We start from the raw sequence: 27,958 nt of genomic DNA on the forward strand, positions 1-27,958 counted from the left end.
GTCTCTCGGAGGCCATCGTTCCACCCACTCCCCACCCACCTCATCACCGGGGCTGGCAAGTAGCAAATGTGTATGCTAATGGCCAGGACCTATTGCACTGCACAGGTCTAGCCTACTGCATCTTCATTTTATAGACAAAGAGAAGGTAAGTCATTTTCCAGAGCAGGAAAGGTGGGATGCAGCCCCCCTGTGAGCTGAGTCATACTGCTAATACTGGCCTCTGTAAAACTACTGGACACAAATCCCTGGGGTGGGGCCTAGGGATAAGCATTTCAACTGGCTTATCCTGTAATTCTTACACACGTTTGAGAATTTCCCAAAGCCTAGCACTGTTTCTGGCACACAGAGAGGCCTCATTCAAAATCTGAGGAATGAATTCGTAAATGAAAGGCAGCACTTAATGAGTTTGTTGTCTTGGAAGGAAGGAAGACAAGGAAGAGTGAGTCTGGGCTCCAAGAAATGTGGTCTACTGCCTCCCCACCTTCAGGCTGGACCCATTACCTGGCCTTACCTGGCTGGCTGGACCCCAGCGACCATCAGGACCTTGAGGGCAATTCTCCGGTGCAGATTCCGCTCCTCAATGGCACTGGCCATGATCAGACCGCTGAGGAAGAGGAAGTTGGTGTCCAGGAAGTACTGGGGGCAGACCTTGTTGGAGGGTAGGATGCCCAAAAAGGGGAAGAGGATGATGGGCAGCAGGGCCGTCACTGAGAGGGGCAGGGCCTCCGTGCACCAGTACACCGCCATAAGCAGGATGACAAACAGGCAACGGCCTTCCTGCAGAGGGGAGACGCAGGCTCAGGAGGGGCAGCATTGCTGGGGGCTGGCGGGGGTGCAGAGGGAGAAGAGATTCTAGGGCAGTGCCTGTCAAACATGTTCCTCAGGGAGGCAGTGGAGAGGCCATAAGTGTCCAAGGCTTTGCCTTGAGCAGGTGACATTACCATGTGAGTCTCATTTTGCTCAACTATAAAATGGGGAAATAATATGTCCATTTATTGGACTTTTACGGTTAGATGAAATATTCCTTTGTCTTAGAAGCAGATCCTGAGATGAACATAGTTTATTTGACAGGGGATCCTGGAAGGTCAGTGGTGAAGTAAAACGGACAAGGAAGCCAGTACAGACTGCGTTATTAAGATTACCATTGTGGGCAGTTGGGGCTCGATCCTGACGGGGACCCTGGGCGAGAGTGTAGATTGTGCTTCGGAGTTTCCCCTGGCAGGCAAGGAAGCTGGCTAGTTATCTGCCAACTCCTGGCCGTTGCTTCAAGCCAAGTTCCATGTTTCGATCATCACCTGGAACTGACCATTCTAATTTTTGAATTGACAAAATTTTGTCAATTTGTGTATTAAAGTAACTGAAGGATTTTAATTATTTCTCAAGAATGATGGTAAAAATCACCATTCTGCAGGCATCTCGTCCAAGTTGCAGGGGAAGAGCATCCCCCACTAAAAAGATTTTAGAGCAAAACAGCTGGAGAGAAAAATAAACATGACTTTTAACAAAATTAGCTTTATGAACTATAATTTACATACCATCAGATGCATCCATTGTAAGTGTACAGTTTGAGTCTGAACATATGTACATACCCATATAACATCCCAACCAAGGCATAGAATGTTTCCTCCACTCCCGAAAGTTCCCTTTTGCCTCTTTTAGGTCAAACCTCACACCCCCCTCCAAAACAGTGCTGATTTCCACTGCTGTAGATTAGTTTTGCCAGTTCTTGGCCTTTTCTTTAATAGAATCATGGCATGTACTCTTGTCCTTTTTGCTGGGTGTAGTACCTGTGAGATTCATCCATGCAGTTAGGAGCAGCAGTGGCCCGTCCCTTTTCACTGCAGAGTCGTATTCCACTCTGTGCCTCTACCACTGTTGATTTGTACATATTTCTTCCTGGTGGACATTTGGGTTGTTTCCAATTTGGGGTTATTATGAATTAATAGAGCTGCTGTGAACACTCAAATACCTTTGCCTCAGGGTGGCATTTTGTGAATCCTTCAGTGTACTATATTAATTCTACACACTATACGATGGGGTTGGGAAGACATGTTGGTAAAGTCTGGCTGCAAGGGTTGCCTTCCAAAGGATGTGCCTTGCTGGCCTGCGTTCTCCCTCTGCCTCTCACCCTCTTCCCTCTCTCGGTTCACTCTCCTCCCCTCTCCCCACTCCCTCCCTCTCTTTCTTCCCTGTCTCAGTGCTCTTGCCAAGATGCCAACATCAATCCTTTGAAAAGGAATGACCCCAGGATACAGCATGTGTCAGGTCTGTTGGGGACCCAAGGGAAAGGGCAGGAGTTGGGAAGTTGATGCTTGGCATGCATGGGGCTTTGGCAGTAAAAGGGTTAAGAGTGTGCTTCATTACTTCGCTGGTCAGGGCCTGGGGCAGGGCCAAGGTGGCCCCTAACAGCTTCCTTGCCCCAGCTGAGCTTCCTGTGGGCAAATGGATTCAGAATGCCAGCTGGACACCAGACATCTGGTGGGGAATTAATGAGTGCTGCTACCCCCTCATCCCCCAAACCCCTGCCAGGTCTTGAGGACAGAACTGACTTTCAGAGATCAAAAATCTCCCAGGAGGTGGAGGCAGGGACTAGTGAGCTGGGACCTGTGAATACTGAGTGGTGGACTCTCAGAGCCCAAGCAGATGAAGCCCATTTCCACCTCTAGGTCTTTGTACCTACTCTCTCCTCTACCTGGCCCCTCAACCCTGATCTCTGCCCAGCCTGCTCCTTTTTGTTATTCAGCCCTCATCTCAAAGGTCACCTCTTTAGAGAGTCCTCCTCTGATCATGCTATCCTTCATGGTCTGATTTTCATTGTCTGGCCCTGTTCTCATCAAGCACTTATCAATAGCTGAAGTATTTCTTGTTTGTTCACATATTATTGCTCTTCCCCACCAGACCATAAGCGCCATGCAAATAGGGCCCTTGTCCATTTTTGTTCACCTCTATCCTCAGGGCTTCCATGGATATTTGTTAAGTTAATTGATAAATGACCAGAGTCAGGCATTGCAAACTCAAATGCAGAGGTAAATTTAATGAGTGAAGTGGGCTGGTGTAAAAAAAAAAAAATCACATCATTTTCTCAAATCTGATTTGCACTTCTGGCAGCACTGTGGGTACAGAAAACCATTATTTTAGCAGGGGGAAAAGTACCCAAGCTTGACGATAGATTATAGCTGACACTGGGCTTCAGTGTCGTGGGTGCAATAGGGAGGAGTGGGGACTGTGGTGAAGTTCTGAGAGGAGCAACTGCTGCTCAGCTCCTGATGGCTGCCGTGGGGGAATGTGGGTTCCATGATGCCAGATCTCCTGGTTTTTCAAGAGAAGCTTGAAATTGTGCTTTTATGTGAAATCTCAAAGTTTTGAAAGAGTTTCTCTTTAAGAGGAAAGACCAGAAAAACCACATCTACAAGCAGTATCAAAGCCATGGTTATTAGTTTATGACTTCTGTCTAAATGGCTTTAATTGGGGTAATATCCCAGAAAAGTGCATATGCATTCACAGTTCTGAATCTAATTGTTCACAGAATGCTATATTAAAAATCTCTGCTCCATTTCAAAATCCCTATTTTCAAGGTATAAAAACAGGTCTGATGAGCAGTGATCTCTTCAGGACCACGCAGAACACAAGAGCAGATCTCATCACACCCAGGCCTAGTTACCATTTAAATGGTGGACCAGGGAGTGGGGTCCAGGTGGATCCATGATTCCAGCCCACAGCACATCCGAGCCACCTCTGCCTCTGGGCACTCGTTGGTGATCTCAGTTCAGCCACCTGGCCGCATGGAGGGAGGTTCAGTCTGCATGTTTGCAAAACGGGATCCCTCCAGCGCAGGTTAGCATAGAAGGGTAGTCACATGATCCCAGGGCCCTGCTCCTTTGAATGTTAACTTCTGGAGTTCGGCGGATGGGGAGGTGTCTGCTCTTGCAGGCCCACATTCTGGATCATCTCACATCAGCAGTCTGTCTCCTTGACACTTTGTTCTGCCCTGAGGAATCTTGCTGAGCTGGCCCAGGTTGAATGGATTTGTGGTTCCAGGTGGAACATCCCTCAACTCCCTGGATTGTCCCCTCTGCCCTAACTTGACCTCTAGGATGATGGTTGCCCAGAGAAGGCAAGAGACTTGCCTGAGGTCGCACAACAGAGTCCAAAATAAGGACTTGTTTGACCTTGTTCCCCTGAAAGACCACTTTGCCCTGAGCTTCATCAGGACAGATGGTCGGGGACCAGGTGAGGCAAGTGCGCAGCCCTGACTGTGACCCAACTTTATCTTTGCTTCCTGGGTGTGTCTCCCGGCTTACTGGACCTGGTTGGTAATAAAAATGGTGGCGGTGGCACTCTTCCAGAGTCCCTGACCAACCCTATTCAGGCCAACTCAACCCAGACATTTCCTATAGGAAGCTTTATAATCCCCCCACCAAAGCAATCCCAGCCTCTCAGGTTTAGCCAATCTGTTAATTACCACAGGGATTAAAGTCTGCATCCAGTAAGGTGGGGGAAGGAAGAAAATGCCATGTCAGGTGGTTAATTTTTGAGCTGGGGAATGATTTCCAGGCAGACACAAGGTGACTTTTTCCCCATTGCCCCTAAACTTTCCCCCCTCACCTGGGAAAGGAAAGAAAGTAGTGGTCTGTTCTCCAAAGCCAGGGCAGGATGTCCCGAATAACATCGACCACTACCATCCCTCCTGCCCCCCATCTCCCTGCTGGGCTGCAGCAGGCATTTCTGTCAGCATGCTGAGGTGTGACTAGGCTCCTGCCAGGTACTGGCAATGGCCCCAGGCCAGGCAGAGAGCTGGCTGGCCAGCCCTTCGTGGAGCAGGACCAAGGCCAGCTGCCCACTGTGGTGCCTCCAGCTGCCCGTTAGAAGCTATTCCCCAGTTATGCAGGGTTGGGCTGTGGGAAGCCCTGAATTTTAGCAAAGCCAAAGTCTTGCCTTAAACTTCTCAGTATCCCCTCACCAGCCCCAGCCTGGGGCCTGGGCAGTGGCCAGAACCTCTAGAGCACTTAGAGTGTGAAGCATTGTGGCACTTACAACTGGTATGAGTGACCTTGGACAGGTCACTTCCCCACTCAGAGCCTGTTTGCTCACAGATAACAAGGGGACGAATGGCATCACAGAGGTACAGCACCTAGAGGATGGTCAGCCTCAGAGAAATAAGAGCTGTTTGGATCAGTAGAAAGAGTAGTGACAGGGAGCTAGGAGACAGGGGCTGAAATCTGGACCTGATGCCAAAAAGCAAAGGAGTCTATGAGTTGCACTCTCAACAACTAGAGCCAGAGTGCCTGGGTTTGAATCCTGGCTCTACCGCTTTCTAGAGCAAGTGATTTAACTCTGGGCCTCAGTTTCCTCCAAAATGGGGATAATGATATAAGAAATTTAACCTCAGAGTTATTGCAAGGATTGTATAAATTGCTATGAGTAAAGTGCTAGGAGGAGTGCATGGCACAGAGTAAGCAATATATATGAAGCATCACCTGCTACAGATGGCCTCTGTTACTTTGAGCACATTTCTTGTTCTCTTTACATTAGAAGTTTCATCCCAAAGATCCGTAAAGCACTTTAGGCCTGCTAGGTGGGGATGAAGGTAACGATTCTCGGTGGCACAACAGACATGGGCCTCAAAGGACAAGCAGTTTGGAGCACACACACACCAGGCCCAGGGAAAGGACCCAACCTGGCAAGATGAGAGAGAACCCGAGAGAAATCCTTCTGCTGAGGCCAAGAAACACCTAGGTGCGAGGCCTCCATTTGAAAAGAGGGAGTTAAATAAGGCCAGGTGAGGCTCAGGGAGACATGGCCACCAGGAATTGCACAGTCCCGGGTGCAAATCCCAGTCTACCACTCAAAAGCTGACAGCTTTGGACTGACAGGTGTCCTTTCTGAGTCTCTGCGTCCTCACCCGTAAATTGGGAGGCATATGACACCATGCTGAGGGAGCTGGAAGGGGACAGAAAGGGATGTGGATATGGCTATTTGCAAGCCCGACCATGTTTGGGGCATTTCTGTTCCTCGCTACTCCCCTTCTTTAGAGTGACCACCCTCATTGCCTCAGAGCAATGACAGGGCAACTGGTGATGGTGGCATGCACTAAGCACTTCCCACATGCCAGCCATAGTTCCTGGAAACTGCCCATTAAACTCTACCCCAGGTCCCATGGGGCAGCTATCCTGAGTCAATGGGTAGCTCAGTTTACCCCAGCTCAGAGACCTTGAATGACTTGCCCAAGGTCACACTGCCTCAATGTGAACAGTAGATGAGAATAATAAAGCTACCATTTGTTGAGGGCTCATGCTGGCCAGGCACTGAGCTGTGCCTTTGACCTGCATTAGCTCACCTGTTTGTCACATGATCCTGTTCAGAAATGAGAAAACTGAGGCACAGAGAGGTTCAGGACTTTGTCATCCATGTGTGCAGTTTCAGAAAGGAATGATGCATGATTCCTGCCACTGTGTGCTGAGCCCAGGGCCCTAGTCCCGGGTTCAATGATGAGGATGAGAATGGCGATGATGGTAACATTCATTGTTTATTGAGCACTTACTATGTGAGGGGGCTGGGCTAAGCCCTATACACCTACAGTGAGTTTTGCTCCTCATACACTATGGTAAGTTTTTTTAGAGGATATACAAGAACACTCGGCAGAAAATCACTTTGCAGGCCCTTTCACATCCTCTGGGTCCATTCAGCCTTGAGGATGAGCACAGCTGTGTGCCCACCTTCCAGAGGGGAGACTGAGGCATGGAGGGTTAAGCCAGTAACTAGACCAGGGTGACCGAGGGAAACAATTGAGGCAGCCCGGAAGTGTGGTCTCTGGTTTCCAAACTCAGGGCTCCCTCCTATGGTCTCCTGTTCCTGAAAACACTCAGAAAACAGTCAGGGTCCCCCTGTGGCCATTTGGGTCCAAGACTCAAGGGGGGAAAAGGATAAAGTGGAGGCGGTGACTTGCCCCAGGAGGCATCTGAGGCCAGCCCCCTCATTCTTCCACCCTTCCTCCAGACTGGAGAGTGTTGGACCCCTAGACTCATTAGCAGCTATAACAAGTTCAAGTTCTTGGAACCATTCAGTAGGTGTTCTGGGGCAGCTCACATATCACTGCTGCCCAGACTTCACTAATCATTCACAAGCCGGACAGGTGGGTGGGGGTGGTCTGGGAGCTGCCCTGGACCCAGGACCCCCCGAGTGGCCTGACTCAGCTCAAGGAGGATAGAACACATGTTCTGGAAAAAAAGACCAACTCACTGAGTGACCTTGGACAGTAACTTCCTCTCTCTGTGCCTTGTTCTACCCTTCTGTCCAGAGAGTTCTTCAGTTCCCAAGATGGGTGGGTGTGCATCTAAAGGCTCCCTCAGGGTTTCTTCACCTCCCCCTGCTCCTAGAGGTCCCTCCTACACCTTTAGAGGCCTGTACTAACAGGAGCCCTTTCTCTGGTTGATGTGAAATCTGGCCTGAAGGCACTGGGGTGGGCTCTGCATTTAATTCCATCTAGTCCCTTCAGTTTTGTTTCTCCATGATCAGGGGACAGGGGTCTGGCTCCTAGGAAGGGCTGTCATGAGGATCATTGGATGTTTCTGGAACACCCACCGTGCTCCCACCTCATGACCTTGTGTCGCTGTTCCCCTGCCTGGTATGTGCTCAGGGCTCATTCCCTCACCTCCTGCAAGTCATCTCTTTTAGGTGTTCAAAAATCCCCTTCTTAACAAAACCTGCTTGACTCTAAAATTGCACTGCCCCCATTCTTGACTCCCACTCGCTTTCTCTGATTTTATTTTCCACAGCACTCTCATCATGTGGCATACTACAGACCTGACTTATTTATCCATTTGTTTTCATTTAATGTCTCCCCATCTAGAATGTCAGGTCCATGAGTATAAGGACTTGTGACCACTTGGCTCATTGCCATGTCACCCTACTATATAGCAGACGTGTAGTAGGTGCTCAATTAATACTTAAAAAAATTAAGACTTTAATTAAGACTTTTAAAAATACTTTCAAAAATTAAGACTGAATCAGCACACAGGAAATACTGAAGAAATATCCATTTTTATTATTCATTCTGGACATATTTATTAAGCACCTACTGTGTACCAGGTTTTGGGGGTGCATTGGTGAACAAGGTGGGCAGGACCCTTACTTATCCTTTACTCTCTGCAGGTACTTCACTACTCGCTAAGTGTTTGGTTTCTCTGGCTCCTCACTGCAGCTCCATGAAGAAGGCAGGCCCATGAAACAGATGAGGAAACTGAGGCTGGCAAGGGAAATGCCTTGCTCCCCCTCACAGGGCAAGTTCTTAGCCATGCCAGGACCCATCCTGGGTTGGGGAGGTCATAGCCAGTGCACCTGTTACTTTGCCTAACTTCTCGTGGGCACGGGGGTTTGCCCTGCCCCTGATCTTTGCAGTTCTTTACTGTTACTGCCATCCACTCCCACTCTGGTCAAGCTGGCCCTGCCCCAGGCATCCTGGGTGCCAGTGTGGTGAGTGATGGGGAAGCTGGCCTCAGAACAGGCCTCAGTCCCACTAGAGGCCCCCTAAAGGCCCCTGCTGCTGCACACTGACCTGGGGGGTTTCCAAGTCCCTTTTGACAGTGGTTCTCCACTGCCTACAACCCTCACTCCTTAGGCCTTTGGGGCTCCAGGCCTCAGACCAAGAATAAGAATAAAAGGGTTTTCTCTGAATAAGTACTATCTCATTTAATCTTCCCAAGAGCCCCTAGGAGATGAGCTTTATTCCATTTCCTAGGGGAGGAAATGAAGCTTCAGAGGACCCAAGAACCTCATAGGGGAGGAAATGGAGCCTCATAGAACCCAAGAACCCTCACAGTGAACAAAGGGAGAAGGCCAAGAGGATTGAGGAGCGAGCCTCATCCCCTACAAGGTACTTCCAGACCCCTGGGAAGGATAGAATCACTTGTAATGCAAACAACGATATTACTACTACTAGTGATAACAATTGCAATAGCAAACATTCACCTAGTACCTCTTATCTTCCAGGAACAGCCCAAAGTATTTAAGGTATATGAGCCAATCTTCACACCACCCCTATGAGGTAGGTGCTATTGGTGTCCTCATTTTACAGAGGAGGAAACAGAGGCACAGCAAGGCTAAGTAACTTGTCCAAGGTCACACAGCTGGGAAGTGAAAGAGCAAGACTGGAGTCCAGGAAGCTTGGTGCCAGAGGTCATGCTCTTACAATGCTGACCCCTCCCCTCAGAAAGTGATTCTGAGGGATAGAGCTGTCCAGTGATTCCGGGCAGACCCCTTTTCTGGAGGAGGAAAGCTGGTTTCTGGAGGAGGTCCAGATCCCACAGAAGAAAAGGGTCAAGAGCAGGAAATGGAGCCCTGTCTCACAGGCTGATGGCCTGATTAGCGAGGGTGAGAAGGTCCTCTCAGAACAGGCCTCAGTCCCCACTAGAGGCCCCCCAAAGAAGTGGGAGCTGGCCCAGGAGCAGGGTACCACCTCAGGGCTCCCTCGGGCTGGACATCCCGTACCCTAGTCCCTGGTGTCTAGACCGCAGTGGACCACATTCCCAGGACTCATTTCTCAGCAAACCACATACACTTCTGTGTTTTGGACTCTGCTCTAAAATGCCCTGCTCAGGCATCATGAGAAATTTTGGTGACTTGAGTCCCAGCCCTTTCCAGAGAAGTCCATGGGACTATGGAAAGGGGCAGGAAATGGTTAAAAGGAGCATGAAGAATTTTCCTTTGCTCTCCCCCTCTCCTCCAGGTCTCTGGAGCAGCCAGAAAAGTCAGGAGACAAAGGTGCAGGCAGCTTGTAAAAGTGAAGGGACAATCTGGGCTGTGGGTGGCTGCGAACAGGGGCCTCTTCTGTTATTTCTCCCACCTGAGGGAAAGGCGGATGTTCCTGCCCTCTGAGAGCCCCTAGGGTTGCAGAGGGGATGGGTCAGCTCCATCCATCCGGAGCTGGTCTCTGAGCAGGGCTGGGGGCCAGGGCTGCTTTGTCTTTCCTGGAACGTCTTCTTCTCTAAATCCTCTTCACACTGCAAGGCCTTCTATTGCCAGGCTGTGTGCCCATAAGCAAGCACTGCCCTCTCTGGGACTGTTTCCTTGACAGAAAAATGGGACTTGACTGCACCTGCCTTACAGGCTTGTTGGGGGATCAGAAGAACAATGCATTTAGGGCAGGGATTCCCAAACTTAGCACCTCTGACTGGGGCCCAAGCACTCTGTGTTGTGGGGCCTGTCCTGGGCATTGGGGGATGTTCAGCGGCATCTCTGCCCTCTACCCACTAGATACGAGTAGCACTCCACTGAGTTCTGACAGCCAAAAATATCTCCAGCCATTGCCAAATGTCCCTGGGGAGCAAAATACTTGAGAAGCACTGATTTAAAACATTTCCCAGGGCCCAGAACACAGTAGGTGACTGGTCCATGAAGGCAGCCAACATTTGTTGAATCCTTTATAAGCATCATTAATGGTTATCATATCCATTTACAGATAAGGCAACTGAGGCACAGAGAGGTTAAGTAACTGGCCCAAGTTCACATAGCATATTAAAAAGCCAGGATTTGAATCTAAGCAGCCAAATGCAAGCTCCTACCCGTCACGCTTGACCACCCATGTTAGTTCCTGTCTTCAGAGAGCTCCCTGAGACTTCCAGACTCCTACTCCAGTGTCAGAATGATGTGTCTCTCCTCTGGGAAGCCTTCCTTAATGTCCCCCACTCCATCCAGCACGTCACTCTCTTCCCTCTTTGCCTCCACTGAACCATAAAGGAGTGTGGCTTTCAACAGGCAGACCTAGGCATGAATGCCAGTCCTACTATTCATTCGATGACTGTGGGGTGCTGGGCAAGTGGCTTCACCTCTCTGGACCTTAGCCTTCTCATCTGTACAATGGGTCCATTATCCCTGTGTCAAACAGTGTAGCTAAGAGCATAGACTCTGGAGCCAGATTGCCAGGGTTTGCATCCCAGCTTTGACATTTCTAAGCCTTATGAGCTTGGGCAAGTGACCAAACCATTCTGTGCCTCAGTTTTCTCATCTGTGAATAACAGCACTTGCCCCCCAACAGCCATGGTGTACATAAATGAGCTAGCAAGCATATCTTGAGTGCTTTGAACCATGTTTGGCACTGAATAAGTGCTAACGAGGTATTGGCTGTGGCTCTTAGGAGGCCCCTTGGGGAGCGGAGAGAGCATGAATGAGGCATGTGACCAGGCCATCAACAAACTTGAGTTCACCTCCTGCAGCTCCCAGGGACTAGCATATTCCTCTAGGAGGGTTTAATACAGTTGAAATAAAATCCATTTCTTAGCCCAGATTGCTGATAAGGACCCCCGCAAAGGAATAAAGCAAAAGGGACTGGGTAGGGGACAATAGGCTGGCTGGCAGGGGCAGGCTGGCCTCCCAGCCCTTCTCCAATGTCTTTACCTGGCTGCAGATTATTGTTCTGTTGCCGCACCCCCTCACCCCCTCTCTCCCCCTGGGAACTTCAGAGACAAATATACAGAGCTGAGAGCCTGATACTCCTATTTGGCAATAGGAGTATAGCAAAAGCCACAGCCCTTTATTGAACACCTACTATGTGTCAGGCACAGTCAAGTCTTCCCAGCAGGTGGGTTTCATTATGCCCATCTTGTAGATGAGGAAATCGAGGCTCAGGGGAGGGAAATGACTTGCCAGGAGTGGTGTGGCCTCGTGTGTCACTTCCCTGATGCATCTCAGCTGGAGAGAGCAGTTTAGGGCACAAGTATGACTTGTTCCAGACCCTGGCCAGGTCCGGCCGAGCTGGGGTGCTGACTCTGTGTCTTCAAGGTCTGGAGGTGTCAGAAAATCCTGCTCATCAGTCCAGAGGGCACTGTCCTCTTAAGTCGGGTCAGGAAACACGATCTTGCTCCCTGCTGCATCACCCATCACCGGGAATCACATTAGGCTGTTTACACACCTGGCAGGAACTCCAGGAAAGAGGAAAGTTGGCTAGGCCTCAGAGAAGCAGTTCCGAGGCCAAGGGGTCTGTGTGGGCAACAGGTCAGACCTGGTGGGGAGAGCATGCATGTGGCACAGATGAGGGTTCTGCAACCACCTGGCTGGGAGAGGCTAGGAAAGTCCCTCCATGTCCCCTCTGGGCCTCAGTCTTCCCAGTTGAAAAGTGAAAGGACTGGAAACACTGATTCCAGCTCAAATCTCCCACAAATTGGCAGCAGTCAGTGGTTTTAGAAAGTGCACATATTCTAAAATCAGAAATACCAGGATTCAAATCCAAATTCATTCATTCACTTGTTTTTGAGTACCTACTATGTGTCAGACACTGTCCTAGGTACTGGGGGTGAGTCTTGGAACAAGACAGACACAGCCCTGCCCTTACCTTGCTCACAACCTAGTTGGGGAGGCAGACATTGAACAAATAATGCTCATTTAGGATCGAGATGAATGCCAGGAAGGAAATAAAACAGGAGACTGTTTTAGAGAGTGCCTTAGGGGGTGAGGAAGGCAAGTGTCCTTGAAAAGAGGAATCAAGGAGGCCTCCTTGGAAGAAGTGCTATTGGAGCTAAGACCCAAATAACCAAAAGAATCCAGCAATGGAAGATCAGGGGCAAGAGCATTCCAGGCAGAGAGAATAGCAAGGGCAAAGGCTCTGAGGCAGGAACAAGCTTAGCAGGTTTAAAGAACCAAAAGAAGACTTAGAAGGTTGGATCATAGTGAGAGCAGAGAAGAATACGAGAGATTGGAAAACCATGCTTGCTAGTTTCTGTATCTGGTACTCTGACATCTTGGGACTTTACTAACCCTTGAGGGTCAGCCCCTTGCTGAGCTAGCTAATTCCTAGAGATAGTAAACAACTCACTTAGGTATGTGCTTTTCAAATGTAAACCAATCAATCTAAAGCCTACACCCCCCAACCACCTCCTTTATTGGGCTCTCTCATGCCTGGCCACTATCCACCTACCTTGATTGTCCCAGGGCAAGATACCAGACAACTAAGGGACAGACTCTAATGTCCCAGTGCCCACTGCAATTATTTGAACTAGCCAATCCTATGCCTGCTTATCCTGACTTGCCCATTCCTTAAATATAAATTGCCAGATAGTGATAAAGACCTGAAGAAAGATAAGGCAGGGAAGAGAATGGAGTGTAAAAGATTTTTCATTTTCTATCTTAGATAGAGTGGCTAGGGAAGGCCTTTGAGGGGGTTCACTTTTGAACTAAGATGAATGAAGTACGGGAGAAAGTCTTGCTGATGTGTGGGAAACAGCAGTTCACACAGAGGGAACAGCGAGTGCAAAGGCCCTTGGGTGAGAGCATTCTTGGGATATTTAAGGAACAGCAAGACCAGCATGGTTGGAGCAGGGGGAGCAAAGGGGCCAAAGCTCCTGGTAATTGACTAATAAATATTAGCTGTTCTTATCCTTTGCTGAGGGCTTACTATGATCTGAACAGAAATAAGGGAGCTTGACCTTTGATTCTACTCACTCCTTATCTAGAAATTAGGATTCAGAGATTAAATGAAATGTCAACAGAATAAAATCATCCTGGTTGTGACTGGGAGCCTAAGACAGGGGAATCACTGGACAAGGAGGTGGGATGGAGGCGCTCACACCTGCCCTGTGACTCCCTCACTGTGAAGCCTCAGGCAACTCACTTCCTTCTTTGGACCCCAGAATCCTCTTTATGGAAGTTAAACCAAGTTCTGAAATGTTGTGACAATGACTGCAATAATAATAGCTGATGTTTATTGAGTGCTTACTGTGAGCCAGCATGTCATGACGTGCCTCAAACATGCGAACTCATTTTCATATGATCAGACCCAATTTCCATGAGAAAACCAAGGCTTAGTTAGAACTGACCATTTCCACGTAGCTCATTCCATCAAATGCTACAAGCATCTCCTGTTTTCCACCAAATCAGCTTCAAAGATCCCTCTAAGAAAAAATGAGTAAAGGTTCGATGTATGTGTATCTGAAGTGTATTTTTTGCATATGTGAACTTATTTCTTCATCACAAAATCCCTTGAGGAATAGGACTATGAAAAAGTCCATTTATCAGATGGGGAAACCTGTTCAGAGAAGTGGAGACACTCCTCTGAATCACATCACTCATGAGGGACAGAAGCTGGAGCTGAATTCACATCCAGATGAGTCCATGGCTTTTTCCGCCAAACCAGGCTCTCTCCTGAATACCAGGATTTGCATTCCAAGAACAAAAGGCCATGACGGGAAGCATCCCTGAATGTGGTTCTGCCATGTACTCATTTCCCGTTGCTCCTGTAACAAATTACCTAAATGCAGTGGCTTAAAACAACAAGAAGGTGTTTTCTTACAGTTTTGCAGGCCAGAAGTCTGAAATCATTTTCACCAGACTAAAGTCAAAGTGTCTTGAGGGCTAATTCCTTCTGGAGCTTCCAGAAGAGATCTGCTCCTTGCCAGTTTCCAGCTGCTAGAGGCTGTCTGCATTCCTCGGCTTATGGGCCCACATCATGTTGACTTCTGACTCTGACCCTCCTGCCTTCCTCTTGTAAAGACCCGGGGATGTCATTGGATCCACCAGGATAATCAAAATACTCTCCTCATCTTGAGAGCCTTACTTGATCACATGTGCAAAGCCCCTTTTTCTATGTAAGGTAACATGCACAGGGTCAGATAATTAGGATTTTGACATCTTTGGTGGGCCACTGTTGGGCCAACCACTTAACAGCTGCCAAGCGTCATGGTGGAAAGAAGATCATCTCATTTTACAGACCAGGGAACCAAGCAGCCAGGGCTGACAGCCAACCTCGTGAATCTCCAGACAAGGCATATATGCAGGCTACAAGTCCCGTCTTTCTTGAAGTGAAAGAGGCCATCTCTGAAAGACCTTGGATCATTCATATATGGACAGTAAAGAACACCGAGGTTCCTCCCTTTCTGATTCTTCCTTCTCATTCCTTCCAAAACAAAGTCTCAGTTTGGTACTAGCTTGCCTTCAGCATCTCTCTTTGATTATTTCCTTCCCTTTGTAACAAAGAAAGGGCAGGTGTCAGGCCCTTGGCTTCAAGTGGGCAGCAGTATGGAGCCAGAATTAACCAACACTGGCTATTTATTAATTTATTGCTACTTTTCCTCTACCAGTCATTCATGATCCTGCTTTTCCATACATGGTTCTGACACAAAATTTCCTTTTTAAGTCATTATATTTAGGTTTCTTCTTCTTCTTTTTTTTTTTAAAGAAGGAGAGGGCAGTAAGGCATTATGTAAAAAACAAACAAACCAGTAAATGATAGGAATGCAATTAAGTAAAAATATTGAGTGGTAAAGGGATCTGGCAAAAATGTTGTGGGCAGTATTTGGATGATGGAAACCAAATCCCCACTCTGTTTGGAGGGTTTGTGTGAACAAATTCCTTGTCCGAGCTCTCTGGGTTCAAAGGGATGCAAGTTACGGGCACTAGGCAGTATCTGGCTAGAGAAGGTGTTGGATCTAAAGGGCTACACTTAGGTTGTTTTACAGGAAACCCATATTAGGGCAATATGCAAGGACCTCTCAGAACCCTGGCCACCCCTTCTAAAACCAGGACCAAGAGGTGAGTGATTGGAGCAATATTAAGTAGCTGTGAGACCTCAGGAACATTACCTACATCTCTGTGCCTCAATTCCTTCATCTGTAGAAATGGGGATAATCATTATTCCCACTCGTTAAGGCTGATGTGAAGAGCAAGTGAACTAAAATGTGAAAGGCATGCAAAATAGCATCAGATAAATAGGAAAAAAATTTTTAGCAGTTATGATTATAAACCCCCACTGTGTTTGGCACTGCACTGGACCATTTCTGTGTCTTTTCCTAATTAAGTTTCACAATAGCCCTTTGGGGGGCTGTGAGCCCTCCCCACTTCACAAATGAGGAAACTGAGACTCAAAGATGCTAAGTCTCGAACACAGGCTTCCTTGTCTCAGAGTTTTAGAGTCAAGACCCAAACCCAAGTCTTTCCAACTGTAAGGCTTGTGCTCTTTCCATCATTTAACTTCTCTGAGTCTCAGTTGCCTCATCTGCTAAATGGGAGAGTTAAAACATCTCTTGAGCATTGAACAAAAAGTAAGAAGTTATGGTGCAGGCCTAATGCATGACTTCACTGGGCCCAAATAATAACCTGGGAGGAAGGTGATACTATGCCATGTTATAAATGAAGGAACAGAAGTTTAGAGAAGCAAAATAACTTGCCCAAGGTCACAGAGCAACTGAATAAGAATCCAGTTCTGACTTCAAAGACTCAAAACCGGGAATGAAATGACCATTTTCCTAGTCATCCACCTTAACATCCCACACAATAATTAGGCAAATGCAAAAAAATGGACCTCTGACCCTACTGGTGGTACACCCCTGTCCCCTAAAAAGATCAGCTAACCTGCTGCTAGCCAGACTTTATACCCTTGTGCAGATTAGGGAAAGAAATTCTTCTTCAGGCAGGCCCAGCACTGCCTCGGGGCAAACAGTTTGGTATGTGGAGGGCAGGCTTGTTCAGCTGCAGTTTGCTTGCTTCCTCAAGGCCCCCTGTGCAGAGCACTGCCAAATTCCTCTTCCTCAAAGCATCCTTCCCAAGAGTCACCTGTAAGAACTCATCTGGGCCAAATGATCAGCCCAGCTGAATTTGCTTTTAGGGGTGCAAGGTGGAAAAGGGGACAAGATTTCTCTTCAAACACATGAGGCTGGTGCTTATTGCAAGCTTGCTTTACAAGTCTTGTCTGTCCCCACTGACTGCCCAAGGCCAGTCCCCCAAACCTCCAACTCCCAGGATGGCCATTCTTAGAACTTGAGGTGGTCCCTCCAGTAGCATCCTGACTTTTCTAAGTCTCTTTGTAGCAAGAGCTGGGATCCCTAGTGGTGCTGGAAATTGCAACTACTGCATCCCAGATGTGTGGCCCACTCCTTTTCATTTCTGCTGACAGCATTTTGTTTCATGCCAGGAGGACATAATATAAGAATTGTTCCCTCCATCTTAACCAGATTAACTCCAGTCTCCTTGAAGACCAGCTCACCAGTTGCCAGGGGGACAAGTCCATGAGGGCCAGTCCTCTCGATAACACAGACACCTGAAACATCAGAGCAGTGGTAACCTGGAGACATCATCAAGCTGGAAAACTAGGTCCCAACAATGGGCAAACAGCAAATGCCCAAGCATCTCAAACGTCTTGCCTGACCTGTTATCTGCAATTTTGCAAAAGTTTTTGGGACCCCATGGGTACAACAGAACCTGTATTAGTGGTTCCAGAATTTCTATATGACAGAGGCTTAGAAGCGGCAATCTGATGGTAGGAGTGTACACTGAGGACACTTGCCTTGAAGCTAGCATAAGGCACGGCAAGCATAATGTTCTTGTTAGACCACCAGCCTTTGTTTGGGGAGGTTATCACAGAGTTAAAACTGGGTGAGACGACAGGAACTGTCTTGAAGCCCTGTTTGCATAGCACACCCCCCTCTGTTTGCTTTAAATGTATGTCACAGATCAATAAAAACAGCAATGTTTTCTGTTCAATGTTTTTTAAGGATGCCTTTTTCACAATGTACATTAGATTGGGAAACAGGTCAGTTATTAATATCTAATAATATAATACGTCACATATCTATCTATCTCCCTACCTATCTATATAATTACATAGGGAAAGGGGCTTTGAATATACTGATAGAGATTTTTAAAGAGGCTAAGATCCCCCCAGGTAGTCAGACCAGCCTCCTGGGAGAAGCCTCTGGTTTATCAGCCACTTAAAGAGGCAGTGATGTCTCAGGCCACATAAATGGTCCTCATCAGAGATCTGTGGGGATGCAGGAGAAGTTCTTATTCAGTTATAACTAAGGAGAGAGTGCAACGTGCAGCAGTTAGAAATACAGACCCTGCATTCTGCCTTTGTACAGGCTGTGTGGCCTTGGGTAAGTCATCTAACCTTGCTGAGCTTCCATTTCCTCACCTATTTTAATAGGGGTGCAGATAGCAGCTGCCTCCCTAGTTATGTGGACATTTTATGAGACATTGTCTGAGAAGCTCTTAGCATAGTCCCTGGCTCATACTACAAATAGAACACCTGATCATGGGGGTTACAGGCACTCACTGTTATCTGCACACACTGGGGTTCACATGGAAGTGAATTCACTGTGATGCTAATGGAGCTTAAGCTTCAGAGCCCCTCCGAAGCCCAGTTCTATATTTTACATTTGTAAATCTGTACACTTTTTCTTAAAGAGATCTCCTCAGATACTATGTAATTCAGGCCCCTAACACTTGGATTTGCCCCTGAGTTCACAGTCTTGCTTAGAGAGCAGAGCAGAGAGAAGCTTGAAGAACTCCCTGCCCAGGGGAGACCCAGTGTGCTTCATCTCCTCTTCCCAGAACTCTGCCTGGGACCTCACAGACCCATCCATCCTTCCACCAAAGATGCTTCATGAAGTGAGGCAACTTCCTTGCTCAACCCCTCACATCAATTCTCAGAAGCTAGCACTGTGATGGCTCCATATTATAAAGAAAGTAAGAACCAAAGAAGAAAGGAGGTTGTTCTAAGGTCCTGAGGTCAGCACGTGGCCTGTTTTTTTAAAGTGACCTAATCCTTATTCTAGCATTTATTGTTTTTCTCTTCCAAGTCAAGAAGTCTAATAGCTTAGATAATTCTACACTAAAAAACTTGCTTGTGTATTAGCCCTGGATCCCCTTGGCACTACCTGTTACCATCTCCTGACTCCCTGTGTCCAAGGAGGGCCCCTTCCTCTGAGCAGCCCTCTCTGAACACCTCTCCTGGCTCCCCTGGTCTCTGCTGATGGGTGCTGGATAAAGCAATGCTAAACTACACCTTCTTTATACTTTTGTTTTTATGAACATTTAGCATCTCAATAGGGATGTTGAAACAACTTCCTGGAGCTAGAAGCCTCATCCTGGTGCCCCGCCGTGATGCCCTAGATGGCATGGACACAGGTGAGGTGCCCAACAGGGACCTGCAATACCGTCCTCTTCCAGCCCCACTGGTGTTGATTTTTGATATGACTCTCCTGACCTGAATCTTCAGCCTTTGATCTGAGGATTACTTTCTTTGAGGGTCTAGAAACAGCTTAGTTTCTAGATTCTAATAAGCCAGGGACTCAGTCCTTCCTTACTCCACTGCCTGCTGTGTGGTTCTGAACAAGTCACTTCACCTCTCTAAGCCTCTCTTCTCTTCTCTGGAAAACGGGTAAGTAATCCTCCCTCTCTGAGGGACACTGAATGGACTAAGTAAAATGATGCACAAGAGAAGTTTAGCACTGCACCTGGCTCTTAGTAAGCATTCATTAAGTCTTGGCTGTCCCCATCATGTAAAGGACTAGAATAAAACCAGGCAATGTGTTATTAGGCACTTACTGTGTACCAGGCTCAGTTCTAAGAGATTTACATGTATTGTCTTATTTAATATTCACCACAGCCCTAAGGGTTGCCACTACCATTTCCCCTATTTCTACATGAGTAAAGTGAAGTTCACAGAGGTGAAGTCACTTGCCCCCAGACTTGCACAGCTTGGCATTGCATTCACTAAGTGTTCGTTGTGATTTTCAAGTGGAATGTGCGACGGCAGGGCCGAGCACATAGTCGGAGCTCAATAAAGATAAATCATTCCTGTAAAAGTGAGATCCAGAAGGCTGGGGGCACTCGGACTCCAAGGAGCAGCTGGGAAAGGGGAAGAGGAGTTAGGGGTGTTCACAGCAGCCCAAGGCAGGAAAAAGCGGAGGGTCGAGGGGGGTCTGCCGCAGTCTGTCTAGCCTGGGACCTCAGCGGGGTCCCGCCTCAAAGGCTCGGGAGCAGAGGGTCCCGCCGGTGGCGCGGCCGCGGGTGGGCGCCGCACAGACAGAGGAGGCGTTACCTTGGGCGGCAGGGCGAAGACCACCGGCAGCAGCGCGAGTGGGGCGAGCAGCAGCACTAGCAGCCGCCGCGCGCTCCACACCTTCTTGGCCACAGCCGCCAGCGCCGCCATCTGCGCGATCGCCGGGCGGAGCGGACCGGCTCGGGACTGTCCGCGCCTGGCCCCGCGCAGGCTTAAAGCTGGGGAACGGTCGGGGAGGGGACTGCGCCCGGGGACCCGCCTTCTCCCTACTCCTCCTGGGGAAATGGGTGGCGCCTGCTCCCCGGGAACCGGGTGAAAAAGGCCCGGGAATGTTGGGGGACGTTAGGGCACAAGAACTAAGGGCGCGGACTGCTGGCGTAAAGGCAGCGTGGCCTTGGGTTTAAGCCTCGCGCCTTCCCAGCTGCGCGTCCTGGGACAACTGGCTTAACCTTTCCTCCCACTGTTTACTCGCCTGTGACATGGACGATATGACAATGCGAGGTTAAAGCACTTATTAGTATTACCTGGGTTCATATCCTGACTTTGTCGCATACTAGCTGCGTGGCCTTGAGCACAGCCCTCTGAGCCTGTTTACTCATCCAGAAAGTGGAGGTAATGATAACAATGGTCTTTACCAGACAAGAGGTCTATTGGGAAGTTTAAATGAGATAATGCACTTAAGGTGCTTAACATAGTGCCTGGCACAAAGCACTTCAGGGGCAGTTGTTATTGCTGTAGATAATGTGATTCTTATTTTCTCCTAGGGTAGGTGAGTCAACTGTAGGATGGAGCCTGGAGGAGTCTTTTTGCCTCTCTTGGATAAATGCACAGGAGTACAACTGCTGGATTCATGATAGTTGCATCCTTACTTTTTCAAGAAACTGCCAAACTTTTCCAAATTTTTTGCATCCTTTTGCGTTTCCATTAGCAATGTATGGGTGATCCAGTTTCTCCACATCCTTGTCAGTATTTGGTGTTGTCAGGACTTTTTATTTTAGCCATTCAAGGGAGGGTGTAGAGATACCTCATTATGGTTTCATTTGTATTTTCCTAATGGCTAATGATGTTTTAGTATCTTTCTGTGTGCTTACTTGCCATCTGCATATCCTCTCTGGTGAATTCTCTTCCTGTCGTTGCCCATTTTCTAATTGGACTGTTTTCTGCTATTGAGTTTTGAGAATGCTTTATGTATTCTAGGTAGCAGTCCTTCATCAGATATGCTGCTTGAGAATGTTTTCTCCCGGTCTGTAGCTTGTCTTTTCATCCTCCTAACAGCCTTTCACAGAGCTAACATGGTCGGGGCTGAGGGGCAGGAGAGGAAGGTCATTACCAGCCAAGGAGGACAAATGCCCCAGCTCCCTCCTCAGGTTTCTCTGTCACCACCCGGGTAGGAAGCTGGAACATGGAACACGCTGGTGTACTCTGGTGAGGATGGAAGCCCACACTCCTCACTTCCCTTTCTGCCTTTCCTGGTGGTGATGGGGTCACTTGTTCCGTGGCGTCTGGCTGGAGTAGAGTAGTCTTTATCTAAACAGGATTTCCCTTGCTAGGCTGATTCTTTCCCGGTCCTTGGGCTACAGAGTGTAAGCTTTTGTGGCTTTTTGTTGCTTCTGTTGGCATTTCCAGGTTGCCTGCTTCTTTCGAGTCTGAGATATAAAAGGCTGAAAGAAAACCCAGCCAATGCGTCACTGTGTTGTTCCTTGGGTCCCAAGGTCCCAAGGTCCCAAGTCCCTGCCTTCTCGCTTACATTTCATCTTGTCTGTTTTATATGTGATGTCCAGGGTTTTAGTTGTACTTAGCAGGAGGTGTGGAGAATATTATGTCTACTCCACTTTGCAGAAGTGGAAGCCCCTGTTCTTATTCTATTATTTTCTTCTTTCTACTAACTTTGAGTTTATTTTTCTCTTCTTTTTCTAGCTTCTTAAGGTGGAGAACTTAGATCACTTACTTTCTACCTTTTTTTCTATCTTAATATAAGCATTCAGCGTACACATTTACCATAATCTGGGGAAAATTTTTTCAAAAATATATTTGACAAAGGACTTATATTTGCAGTATATTTAAAAATCCATTACAACTCAATAATAAGACAAACAACCCAATTAAGAATAGGCAAAATATTTGAAAAGACATATCATTCACACACACACAAAAGACATACAAATAGCCAATAAGCACATAAAAAGATATGCAACATTATAAGTAATTAGGGAAATATAAATTGAAAGTTCAGTGCAATATAAACCCATGAGCATACTAAAGTTAAAAAAATGCTAATATTAAGTGCTGACAAGACTCTAGAGCAATCAGAAGTCTCACAGATTGCTGGTGGAAATGGAAAATTATCCAACCACTTTGGAAAACAATACACCAGTATCTTATGAACTTAAACATCCAGTTATCATACAGTCCAGTAATGCCACTCACCTTGGTATTTACTCAAGGGAAATGAAAACACATATCCACATTAAAGACTATAAGTGTTCATAGCAGCATTATTCACAATAGTTGAAGACTGGAAACAGTACAAATGTTCATTAGCCAGTGAATGGATAAACAAATTCTGATATACCTACACTCTGAAATATTGATACATGCAACAATATAAATAGAATCTCAAAAACACTATGCTATATGAAAGAAGTCAAACACAAAAGACTATTTATATGAAATGCTAGAAGAGGCAAAACTTAGTAACAGAAAGCAGGTCAGTGATTGCCCAGTAAAGACAAGATCAACTGAAAGGAGCATGAGGAAATGTTAAGGGTGATACAAGAGTTCTATTGATTGTGGCAGTGGCTATACAACTGAATATTGTTATCCAAATTCATCAAACTGAACACTTAAAATGGGTGCATTTATTACATATCATTATACTTCAATAAAAGTGGAATAAAAGTATACTGAGTGTATTTAGTGATATAAATATTAATAAGTTGGTTGATAGTGTTTTTCAAATCTAGATTGTTAAATCTTGAATTGAACTGTGTATTGTCTATTTCTTGTGTTAGTTCTTTAACCTTTGTTACATAGATTTTTAAAGTCTTTTATTAAATACATACACCTTTAAAATTATTATGTTGCATTGGTAGATTGATCCTTCTATCATTATGAAATCTCTTTTATCACTAGGGTTACTCTTTGTCTTGAAGTCCACTTTGATACTAATATAGCCACATTAGCTTTCTTATCCTTAGGGTTTGCATAGTGTATCTTTTTCTACTTTTTTACTGTCCACCTGTGTGTATCTCTATATTTGTAGTGTGTTTCTTATAAATAGTATATTGATGGGCTTCTTTATCCAGTTTGACATTCTCTGGTTTTTGTTTGGAGGCTTAGTTCATTTATATTTAATGTAATTATTTGGTTGGGTTTAAGTGTCTCATTTTGCTATTTGTTTTCCATTTGTCTTATTTGCTCTTTGTTCCTCTGTTCCTCCTCTCTTGCCTTCTTTTGTGTCAACTGAGTATATGTTTTGGCATTCTGTCTTATCTTCTGTATTAACTTTTCAGCTATTCTTCAGTGTTGTTATTTTAGTGGTTGCTCTGGAGATTACAACATACACCTTTATCACAGTTGACCTTCAACTAAGAAGTCACTTATCCAAGACACACAGTTGTTAAGGGGCAATTCAAACTCCAATAGTCTAGCTCTGTCCATATAGTAATGATTCACAGCATATATATATGTGTTTCTTAAATATAGGAAATATAACCTTAACATTGAGCATTAAACAAAGAAAATAGTGGGAAGTCTTATTTTTCATGCACCAGATCCCCTCAATATTATAAGAGTTGGCAACAATTTGAGTGTATTTACTCAGGGGCTGTTTCCCAATGCTCATACCTCAGATAACAAGGGCTACCTGTACCCCTCTAGCCTTCCTAACACACTGGGTCTTAACCCTGGCTGCACCTTCAATCACCTGGGGTGCTTTTAAAGTACTGATGCCCAGGCACCACCCTCAGAGTATGACTTAATTATCTGGGATGTGGCTTGGGCATGAAGATTTTTGAGAGCTCCTAACAGATTCTCATATGCAGCTGGGGTTGAAAACCACTGCTCAACAATTCCATTGCTTTCCAACTCTCCAGACCCCCAAAATATAATCCATCTTTTGTCAGTTTCTGGTGGAATCATTTTCCTGATGCAAAACCTGAACTGGTTCTATCTCATACCATCTAAATAGCCACTCCCAATCTCCCCCTAACCTCCAAAGCCCTAGATAACCACTAATTTACTTTTGGTCTATATAGAGTTGCCTATTCTGAACATTCCACATCAATGGAATCACACAATTTGTGATCCTTTGTGTTTGGCTTCTTTTACTTAGTATGACGTTTCCAAGGTTCACCTATGTTGCACCATGTATCAGTACTGCATTGCTTTTTATGGGCAAATACGTTGTATGAATACACCACATTTTATCTATCTGTTCATCAATTGGTGGACATTTGAGTTGCTTCAACTCTGGCTATTATGAATAATGCTGCTATGAACCTTCATGCACACAGTTTTGTATGGACATGTTTACAGTTCTTTTGGGTGTATGCCCAAGAAGTAGAATTGCTGGGCCATATGGTATCTCTATATTGAACCTTTTGAGAGACTGCTGAGTTGTTTTCCAAAGTTTCCATAACATTTTGCAGTTCCACAAGTTCTATTTTCTCTACATTCTCACCAACACTTATTATTAACTGAGCTTTTTGTTATGGCCATTGAAGTGGGCATGCTTATCGCTTCGAGGATAGTTGCTTGGACCAGAGTAGTAATAGTGGAGGTGGTAAGAAAAGATACCACTCTGGATGTATTTTTGCCAATAGAGCTGGCAGGTCTTCCTGACTGTCTGGTGAAGATCGGAGGGAAAGAAGCTGCTGTTGGGAGTGAATGATATGGTGGAATATTCCTCACAGTGTGAGGGGCATACCAGTGAGGACACACAGATAATTTTGTGTTGAACTACATGGCATTTAAATAATAACATTTAATCCCATTGAGTGAAAGTTGTTCCCCATGTCAAGTTTTTTTAACTCTTCATTATGCCATGGAGAGAATTTTAGTTGGTTGTTAGTATCCCTTTAGTCCCTCATCACTTAGTGTCCTTTTGGAAGAGCCAGAGAAGGCTAGAGGGCCAGAAAATTCAGCATCTTGTTGCAATTAGAAAACACTGGTTTATCTTTGTTTTTTTTATTCTTATAAGTACTTTTGCCCTAGGGCAAGTGATTTTGTTTAAAGCTTGCGAGTTAGAAGAAAAATCCTCCTTTTAAGTTAAATCTATTTAAATTTACAATGTGAAGCAACTCAAAGAAAAATACTAAGTAGCTCAATGCAGAGAGTGCATGGTTATGGCAAGATTCCAAAAATTGGTTGTAAAGATATGAAATTTGAGAAGGCAAGAGAAGGGCCCAGAGCAGGGTGCAGTGCTCACTTCCTACCTGGGACACGCTGCCACAATGCCCATAAACCTCTACAGCAAATTATTTCCCAATGGATCCTTTGCAGGTTGTGATGAAACTTTCTCCCATGTTCTTTCAAAATGGGGACCTGACTGCAAGCCGGCCCAGTAGTCGGCTTCATCAAAGGTTCCAGTCAGATTAGCATCAGACAGCCTTGGATGGACGGTGAGGCCCTGCAGGGAGCACTTTGGACATTCGAGGCCTGGGTGTGGGAGGGTAGTTTTCCAAACTGGAAAAACTATTCCTGGGGATTTGGACCATCTGACATCATAGAAGTTCTGGTCCATTTCCCCAAAGCCCCAGTGGAGGCACTTGGGACCAGGGTGTGTTGCAACCGGGACCACTGGATTAGATCCTATATTCTGGAACCAGCTAAGAGACTAAGAGTACAGTATTTAGTATTAGAGCAGAGGCTTTGATCCAGTGACTCAATGTAATAATAATAATAATAATAATAATAATAATAGCAAGCATATAGTGTCCTGCACTTACTATGTGCCAGGCACTGTTTTCAGCACTTTACATGTATTGATTCATTTAGTCCTTATAATGATCCATTTGCCTTACCTTTCTGAGTCTGTCACCCTACATTAGACAAAGCTACATTCAAATTCCAGTACCACTTGACTTGTTGTGCAACCCTAGGTCAGAGGTTTAACTCCAGTGGGCCTTAGTTTCCTTACCTGAAATGGAAACAAGAACAGTATGTAACTCATAGGGATGTTGGGAGAATTAATAGGCAAGGGTGTAGCATAGTACTTGCACATAGTAAGTGTTCATCAGTTGATGACAATTATTATCATTCTGCTCATGGCAGATTTTATTTTCCAAAGAGGGCACCCATATATATCTTCCACTCTACATGGGCACCCCATATGCTCTTCTTAAATGTGATTGCCACTCTGCCCACTGAGAGTTGGGGGTCTATGTTCCCACCTCTTGAAAGTGGGGGGGGGGCTTGTGATACACCAACCAATAGAACGTGGCAGAACTGATGCTATGTGACTTCTAAGGCTAAGTTATAAAAAGGCTACAGCTTCTGATTGGTTTCTACATTCTCAGAACTCTCACACTTGAAACCCAGCCACCGCATTGGAATTTCAAACCACAGAGAAACCAAGGCTCCCACCAAGCAGCCAGCACCAACTAGCTGGCATCTGAGTCAATGAGCCTTCAGATGATTCCAGCCTCTAGCCTCTGAGTCTTCTGGCTGAGGCCCCAGACATGGTGGGACAGATACAAGACATCCCAGTGCTGTCCTGCCCAAATTTCTGACCCACATAATCTGCAAGCAAGGGTTGTTCTATGCCATTACATTTGGAGCAATTTATTACACAGCAGTAGGTAACTATTAGTACCACTATTACTTTTCTTACCTGGAAAAGAGTTTCTTATAGGAATGAGAGGCCGCAAGACATGAGGCCCCTAGGTAGATGACTTGGTCCTTAGCACCCTACAGAAGGAAAAGTAGCTCAAAGGCTGGACCCTCTGACTCCCTTTCTTTGCTTCTTCTCCCTTTACATTGAAAAGGAGGTAGAATGTGGAGGGAATTATTAGAACATTTCCACAGTCGATGGATGGTTTGACTACCATTTGTTTTCATTCCTTACTAGGTATACCCATTGTACAGATGAGGAAACAAAGATTAAGACCTTTGTCCAAAGTCTCACAGCTAGTGTATGATACATCTGCCATTCCAATGATACACACCACTACTGTCCCCTTCCCCCACTTCTAATAGGAAAATAACAATCTATGAAAAGTGTGCATATAAAGTGATCACAGTCATCAGCCCAGTTATTAAGGGCTTGCTATGTGCCAAGCACTGTGTTGGGCACATACATAAATGATTGAGTCCCACATAGTTCTTTGACCCCATGTCCTACCTGCCTTTTCCTCAGTCTCTGCATGTCACCCTCTTTGTGACTTTCTTCTACATGAACATGCCAAATTCTTTGCATTGACTGCTCCCTGTGCCATCCCATCACAGTAGCCAGTTTCTTCTCACTGAGGTCGCAACTCAAATGTCACCTCCTCAGAGGGGCCTCTGTCACACCACCTAATTGAGTGAAATATAGCCTTCCCCAACTCTACATCACTCCCTCTGTACAAAATCTCCCAAGTTATTTCCCTCACAGAATGAAATTATTCCCCACTAGATTGAACGCCACAAGAGCAAGTAGTCCAAATTGTTCCCTGAGATACACACTTCCAATGCTGGAACACAGTAGAGGTTCCATAAATATTGAAAACTTGAACATGCTTTAATTATTATGAACATCAATCAAAATCATCATATCATTCATTCAACAAGTGTTAATTGAGCACCTACTATATACCAGGGATCATTCTGGGTGCCGGGGCTACGGCAGTGATGGAGTAAGACAAACATCTCTGCTGTCATAGAGCTTTCCTTTTATCAGCTTTGTAATGAGATAAATGAGTGAGACATCACAGCACATCCCATGGTGATTAGTGCTGTGAAGAAAAATAAAGCCAGGAGAGGGGAGAGAGTACGAGGAGAGCATGAAGGCACCAGTTTTCCCCTTCCCCTACACAGAAGGGACTCTCACGTCCCCCTCCACTCCACTCCCCTCACCGAGCCCTCTATCACTATCAGCAACAGTGTGACATTTTCGTGGAGGACCCTACAGCTCCAAGAGCAATATTTGGCTTTGAGGCTGGTCCCAGGGGGGGCCCAGAAGGGGCAGCTCAGGCTGGGGTTGGGATTAGTTAC

General features: G+C 46.2%; 1 protein-coding gene across 2 annotated transcripts in view; it reads right to left on the minus strand.

Moving 5' to 3' along the window:
- SLC13A3 (solute carrier family 13 member 3) overlaps nt 1-20,230 on the minus strand; it is a 63,419-nt gene extending 43,189 nt beyond the window's left edge. The window contains exons 1-2 of one of the 2 annotated variants that reach the window (XM_036902097.2): nt 19,805-20,230; nt 512-777 (exon numbers count right to left, since the gene is read on the minus strand). In XM_036902097.2, the coding sequence (XP_036757992.2) occupies nt 512-777; nt 19,805-19,915 (377 nt within the window). In that variant the 5' untranslated portion in view covers nt 19,916-20,230. The remainder of the gene's footprint in view (nt 1-511; nt 778-19,804) is intronic. The other variant, XM_036902096.2, reaches the window with a different exon arrangement.
- Nucleotides 20,231-27,958: the final 7,728 nt, after the last annotated feature.

This window comes from Manis pentadactyla, chromosome 5 (genome assembly GCF_030020395.1).
Source record: "Manis pentadactyla isolate mManPen7 chromosome 5, mManPen7.hap1, whole genome shotgun sequence".
Lineage (NCBI taxonomy): Eukaryota > Metazoa > Chordata > Mammalia > Pholidota > Manidae > Manis > Manis pentadactyla.